Below are 7,296 nucleotides of genomic sequence, written 5' to 3'. Positions count from 1 at the left end.
TTTTAAATAAGTTCTTTAACTTTTAATCAATAAGTTTTTTAACTTTTAATTTTGTTATATAAATTTGTTCTTTTATTATACTTAAACATCCAAAAAAACGCTTAAAACAAAATTAGAGGCCTGCTGAAGACTTTTAGGCTAACAACATACACAAATATTTTCTTAAGTTGCCTAAAACGTTTTTTTTTGCCTAATTTAGTTGCTTTAAACGTTTTTTTTCCTTAAAGCGCCGCAGAAAAAAGTGCTTGGCCTACGTTAGACTTAAACGAATTGTTACGAATTTGAAGGAACAGAATAATAACTAGATAATTTCAAGTTTGAGCGTTTAAAATTAGGCTTTAAAAATTAAACTTTAGATTAGATTATGTATCAACTTATAATATTAAGGAAAATATGTATTAAAAAGGCTAAATTTGACTGTTTATTTCTATAGAAAATTTACAGATCAATAAATAAATGACGGACAAAAATGGCGGTAAATTTAAGGACTAAAACAAGTAGCCTTTTTCTGGTCAAAAAAGTATTTTACAAAGAGTTTAAATGTAAAGTTACTAAATCAAGTTATATCCGTGATGTAAAACCACCAATGAAAAACTACATCCGCTTGCAGAACTGACAAACAGCCACTCTGCTGGTTTAATTGAACTTTAAAAGCTGACAAGGTGTCAGTCACTAGACCCCTTTACTGTTCGGCCAAGTATCGAGCCAGCTGGCAGTTATGAACACTTACACTATAGAGTCACGTCGAAAAATAACAGAACTGTCGAAATGTTGCAGGCTAAACATAGCAAAGTGCTCTAATATCCGGATATTTGCGATGGCAGCACCCGGATCTTTAATATTTGTTTTAAAACTTACAGCAGGCTTGAAGTGTTGTTGCTATCTACGGGCTAACAGCTCACGTACTTTTACCGGCGAATCAATTTTTGCGGGTCATGCAGGCATATAAAAGTCAGGAAATTTTGGTTTCTAATTCAAAGGAAGCATTTCGCTTATGCACCTTTATTTAAATCTGTTCTTGTCTAGAATTGTTCTAGCTTTCCAAACTTGCACTGGCAGTTGGATAAGAAAATTCAGATGTTTTTTGGAGCCTTACTGCTCTTAATTACCGCCTTGGCTGCTACCCCCCATAGGCAAGTACAACATTTTCTTAATTTAAATGTAATTTTTAAATTAAGTCCTAAGTTAGTTGACAGTAAGGGTAAGAATTTAGGCTAAGTTATGGCTTAAATAAAGGCGTTAATTTTGCTGGAAAAGGTAAGAGCATTACCACATGGACTCCTGGGTTTGATTCCCACTTCTGCTAGGTTCTAATGTTCTTAAGTAAGCCGCTAACGGTTTTTAGTTCTAAAATTATAATTGGAAAATTATTTTTTGGCAAATTTTTTTTTTATTTTTACACTTTAATTAATTGGTAATTTTTATTCTATTTTTTTAGCATCCATGGCTTTTGTACTGGTAAGTAAAAATATTTAATTTGTGTCATAATTTTAAAATGAAAAATAAAAAATTGTTAGAAGCTAAAATATATTTTATAATGGAAAAAAAGCGCTAAAAATATAACCAACTAAAACTTGATTTTTAACAAAGTCTGAAAATTTTCTATAAAAACTTGTGTTTTAATTTTGCAGAGGTATTCGACCTTGGCTTTTGTAAGAACCTGAAACCCTCGGAGTTTGGAGAAATTGACTGTAAGCGTGTGGACGATGAAATGTAAGTTCGGTTCAAAAATTGCATTTTTTTTGCAATTCCCTTAAAAAGATAAGTTTTTGTATTAGTACTGGGTAAGGGTGTAATATTCGGTCCTAATTTCGAATAGTGTGGCATTGGTGCGGCTCGAACTCGAAATCTTTTGGCTCGTAATGCGACGCTATAACCGGTGTACCACACTACCGGACTAAAGTGTATAAAAACTGCCAAAAATGTAGCGTAACGCAGTGGTTAAAAGCAGTTGTTTTCGCTTTTTAATGTACAGAGTTCAAGTTACTTTTTAACTTCTGCCTAACTTAAAATAGCGTCAAAATATTTTAAAGTAAATACTACTTAAAACTGGGTTCTATACACAAAAATTACAATTTAAACTAAGCCTGGCCTTAAAACGCTGTTTTTTTTAAATGAAACATATTTAAAATAAAGTGATATTCCTTTTTCAAACCATTTTTAAAGCGAACCATTAAAAAAAATAGTTGCAAATTAAAATTTACAACATTCTTTTATATTAAAGCTTCTATTTGTTTACATATGACGTCAGAATTAAAACAATCACAATGCCCTATTCAATACGTCATAGTTCTACAAATGCCACCATGGCAATACAAATTTTAACAAAAAAAAAATCATTTTTTTAGGATTTGTTCGGCCTCGTGCCAAGCAGGTTACAAATTTGAAAACATGGCGGCAGGAGAAATGGTTGTAACTATGTGCGACACTAACGAAGGCACATGGACGAAAACCGAATTTCCGAAATGTGTCGGTAAGTGAAAAGACTTTTCATTTTACTTAATTATTACAAGAGTAACTACTAATGATAAAAACAAAGCGAATATAAGCTAACTGTATAAAATAGTGATTAAATGGCTTGTGTAAAATAACTTATTTTTATTTTTTTCTTACTGTATACGTAAAGTAAGTTGTCATTATTATATTTTTCACATTTTACTGCTAATAGCCTTAAAACAGCCTGGTCTTTTGGACATTGTTTTAAAACTGAGTAATTGCGTTATATTTCTGTTGGGCAAGGGTGTGCTGTTGTGAAGTGTTTTAGACTATCTGTAAACGCCAGGCTTCAGGGCGAATAGTGTGACATTGATGCGGCTCGAACCCAAAACCTTTCGTCCCATAACCCGATACAATAACCAGTCTACTACATTAAAAAAAATTTTCTTACTTTTCAGAGGCTCACTGCGAAGCGATGGCCCCCGAGAACGGGATCGCCGATTGTAGTGACGTCAACCATCTTAAAATTTGTGACCTCACTTGTGACGAAGGCTACCGACCCAGCCACGCTCACTTATTTGTATGTAACTGGGACTCTGGTGTCTGGGAACCTTCATTTCCGGAAAATAACCGATTTCCTGCTTGCATCAAAGGATCGCAGAAGTAAATTTAAATTTTTTTTTTTTTTTTTTTTAATGCTATTGAATATTGTTTTACTTTAAATTTAATAAAACTTTAGTTGGCATTTTTTTTTAAATGGCGATAAGTGCTTTTTGTTGGGATTCAAACCTAAAGCCTTTATGAGTGTAATTCGATACTAGCTAGTAAATCAAATTTTGGGGATTATAACTTAAATTTATTTAGAATATAGAATTTTTTATTGATGTAAAAAAATGGAAAAAATACAGCATTGATAAGACTCGAACTTGGAACCCTTTGGTCCGTAACTATTTGCCATATCTGTTATACTATACCAGTTAACTCTTTTCATTTCTTTATATCACATTAAGATAATCGGGTTTTATATTTTTATTGGAAAAGGATGTGGTGTTGTAAAAAAGGTATCCCTAAACGCCAGGCTTAAGGGCGAATTGTGTGGCATTGGTGCGGCTCGAACCCGAAACCTTTCGGCTTGTAGTCCTACGCCATGACCGGAATACCACACTACCGGGCACTTTAAACTCATTTCTTTATTTTCCAGGTGTAAAACTCTGCGACCTCCAGTGAACGGTTTTGTTGCTTGCAATGTCACAGATGACGAACAACGCTGCTTCCCATCTTGCCCAACTGGTAACTTTTTTATTTAATTTTTTTAACAAATTCGTTATTAAAATAATTTATTAAAAACTTTAAGATAATATTTATCGCGAGTATATACCAAACATTTTTTTTTTGTTTTTTAAATTTAACTTTTGAAAAATGAAAAAAATTAATTAAAAAAAATAATTTTTAGGATTTGAATTTTCATTCAATATTCCAACAAGTGGGTATTATAGATGTAGCGAAGATGGAAATTGGTTGCCTGGCGACGAAATTCCAGAATGTGTGGAAAGAGCTGACGCTGTAAGAAATCTAATCGTTTTATATTTATTTATTATTAGTGTAAAAAGACTGACTTTACAACCTAAACATAGAGTAAAAAATACTCAAACCAGTCTTAGATTGTTTTATTCAGTTTGTTGCAATTATTAAGTTGCCAATTAATGCTTGACTCGATGAATATGAGTATTTTTAAAGTCTTATCAAAAATGCTAAAAAATGGTAGCAGTGGGAATCGAACCCAGGACTCTGCCTTTGTAATAAAGCAAAAACACATTTGTTTGTATACTTTTAAAATTAATATAAACTATATATATTTAATTAAAAGAATATCCAATTATCATTTTGAAATTAACCACCTACAGGTCAACCCGATCGGCGTTGGTCATTTTACTGGTGTGTACACCAACGTGAAAGCACCAGTGGACCAAACTGGTACCTGTTTCACCTGGGGACAACACCATTACCGCACTTTTGATGGTTGCATCTACAGATTTGATGGTTCCTGCACTTACGTTCTCGCGAAAGATATTTCTGATGATGATAGCTTTGCTGTTCACGTCGTGAATGATGGTGATTGTGATGGAAGCAGTGCTACATGCAAGAGGTAGGTCACGTCGTGATAGTGAAATTATGTGACGTCATGTTGTTCGTGATAATGTAGTAACTTCGTGATATGTTACAAATTTCATGAAGTTGTAAATTCGCGATAATTTGTCGTAATAAATTCGTGGTAACTTTAAGACGTAGTTAATTCATGAATTTTTGTGACGTAAAAAATCGTGATAACTTTAAGACGTAGTTAATTCATGAAATTTTGTGACGTAGAAAATTCGTGTTAATTTTATGACCCAATATATATGTGATAACTTAATGTCATAGCAAATTCGTGATAATTTTGTGAGGCAAAAAATTCGTCATAACTCTATGACGTAGTATACCCGTGGTAATCTCCTACGTATAAATTCGTGATAGGCTTGTGACGTACAAAATTCGTGATAATTTTATTAAATGACAAATTTTGTAAAAATTTTCTTTATATTTATATAACAGGAGTTTATTGATCGTATATGGCGACGACTTGCTTCGGTTAGAGAAAGATCCAGAGACCGGGGATCCGAGCGCATACAGCGGGGATTCGAAACTCAATCTACCGGAATATGTTTTCGGGCTTTCCGTTGAACGAATCGCAAATTACATCGTTGTCAAGGCAAGTCAAATTTTTTGTTCAAAATAAATTTTACATTTTTTACCATCAGTTTTCATAAAAAAAAAACTTTTTTTAAAGACATTTCAACGATTATATTTCTAAATTGCACTTGAAAATTACAGATATATAGTAAATAATATTCGTATGTCTAAAACAATGCTCAAAAATGTTTTAAATTTAAAAAAAATATGACCAATAGTTAAATGATAGGCTAAAAATTACTAGTGATGTTAAGAAAACGACAAAAATTAAATGAATTTATATTTGTTTTTCAACTAATAGGATAGTAGCAACAACTTGAATATTAAATGGGACGGAGACCAACAAATTTGGATTCACTTAGATGAAGATTTATTCGGTAAAACTGCTGGACTTTGTGGTACATTTAACAGGTCAATATACAATATTAAATATTTTAATTAGTATTTTTAGGTAGAATTTAATACTAAATGTTCAAAATATTGAATTTTATTTTATCTAATGCACAAAATACTACAAAAAAAACACTTCAAAAACTATAGGCTTTATGTAAATGTCACCTAATTATTGGAATGTTCTATATTTTTGGATAATGGTATTTAAATTGGTTAAAATGGTAACTTTTTAAAAATTATTACCCCTTTGATTTTTTTTAGACTTTGCAAAACTTTTTTAAAATTTTTCACTTTAAGCCAGGTTTTTTTTATAGACGTTCATTTTTTCTTTTCTTTAATTTACTATTGACCATTTAAAGACAAAAAGCAATTTTTTTTACTAATTTAATTTTTAACATTTTTTTATTATCAGGGATCTTACTGACGACTTTACCATCTATGACAACGACAACCCAAGAATTGTGACCGACCTTGCAGTGTTTGCAAACAGTTGGAAAGCACTTTCAACCTGTATTGAAGCAACCAGTGAACCATTCTGTAAATGGGGAGATGGAGCTACTTACGAACAAAGACTTTTAACTGGTAAATTGGTGTTTTTAAACCAGTTTTCGTGAATTATTGGTTACTTTGGTTAGCTGAAAAATTGGTGTTTTTAGACTATTTTAGATTATTAAAAGATAACTTTTTCTGTTGTTAATTGGTGTTTTTTAAACCATTTTTAAACAATTTTTTATTGGTATTTGGGGTGATACTGGGTAAATTGGTGTTTTTGGACCATTTTAAATTTTAGCAACTGGTAATTTTTGTTATCTGGTATATTGGTGTTTTAAACCTTTTTTATGAGTAATTAGTAACTCTGGTTAACAGCAGAATGCAATTGGTGTTTTTAAAACATTTTATTAGTAAAGATTGGTAACTTTGTTAATTGGTAAATTAAGGTTTTTAAACAATTTTATTAGTAAAGATTAGTAATTTTGTTAACTGGTAAATTATGGTTTTTAAACTATTTTATTAGTAAAGATTGGTAACTTTGTTAACTGGTAAATTAATGTTTTTAAACCATTTTAGTAGTAAAGATTGGTAACTTTGTTAACTGGTAATAAAGTGTTTTTAAACCATTTTTTTATTAATGATTGGTAACTTTTGTTAACTGATTTAAATGGTTACTTTTGTTAACTGGTAAATTAATTACTTTTGTCAACTTGTAAATTGGTGTTTTTAAATTAATATAATATTAGTAGTTGGTATCTGATGTTAACTGGTTAACTAGATTTTTAAATTACTTTTTCTTAGTAATATTTTATGTGTTGCGATAATATTATAACCAGCAATTTTAAATGGTAACTTACCAAACCAAATTTATTAAAAATGCAAGCATTATAAAAATTTTATTTCCAAATAATTTTTTTTTTAAATTAGAAAAAATTTACAAAATCTTCTTACCTTGTTTAGGCCAAGCAATCTCGATGTGTGGTTCAATGATGGATACCATCTGTAAAGATGTAGTTGATCCACTTCCCTATTTTGAGTCCTGTAAAGAAGATGTTTGCTTCTACAATGCGGATCCAAGTTCAATGTGTTTATCTATGACATCATACTTCAGAGAATGTTCTAGAAGGGGAGTGAACGTGGACTGGAGGAACGATGAAGTGTGTCCAGTTATGTGCCCACTTGGTAAGTTTAAATTAATTTTTCTATAAAAACACCATATTTGTATTAAAACACCATTTTCCAACT

The 7,296-nt window shown here is 31.0% G+C and overlaps 1 protein-coding gene across 1 annotated transcript in view; it reads left to right on the top strand.

Moving 5' to 3' along the window:
- The first annotated feature begins 991 nt into the window (after positions 1-991).
- Positions 992-7,296, top strand: part of LOC145753539 (uncharacterized) — a 56,305-nt gene continuing 50,000 nt past the window's right edge. Inside the window, exons 1-12 of the mRNA XM_082569945.1 lie at positions 992-1,133; positions 1,439-1,458; positions 1,632-1,713; positions 2,349-2,473; positions 2,895-3,099; positions 3,638-3,726; positions 3,890-3,999; positions 4,341-4,582; positions 5,029-5,185; positions 5,468-5,577; positions 5,972-6,141; positions 7,012-7,233. Of these exons, the coding sequence (XP_082426071.1) occupies positions 1,078-1,133; positions 1,439-1,458; positions 1,632-1,713; positions 2,349-2,473; positions 2,895-3,099; positions 3,638-3,726; positions 3,890-3,999; positions 4,341-4,582; positions 5,029-5,185; positions 5,468-5,577; positions 5,972-6,141; positions 7,012-7,233 (1,588 nt within the window). The 5' untranslated portion in view covers positions 992-1,077. The remainder of the gene's footprint in view (positions 1,134-1,438; positions 1,459-1,631; positions 1,714-2,348; positions 2,474-2,894; positions 3,100-3,637; positions 3,727-3,889; positions 4,000-4,340; positions 4,583-5,028; positions 5,186-5,467; positions 5,578-5,971; positions 6,142-7,011; positions 7,234-7,296) is intronic.

Source organism: Corella eumyota, chromosome 5 (genome assembly GCF_963082875.1).
Source record: "Corella eumyota chromosome 5, kaCorEumy4.1, whole genome shotgun sequence".
In the NCBI taxonomy this organism is placed as follows: Eukaryota; Metazoa; Chordata; class Ascidiacea; order Phlebobranchia; family Corellidae; genus Corella; species Corella eumyota.
Note: the sequence above shows the minus strand (reverse complement) of the source record. Positions and strands in the feature narration are given on the sequence as shown.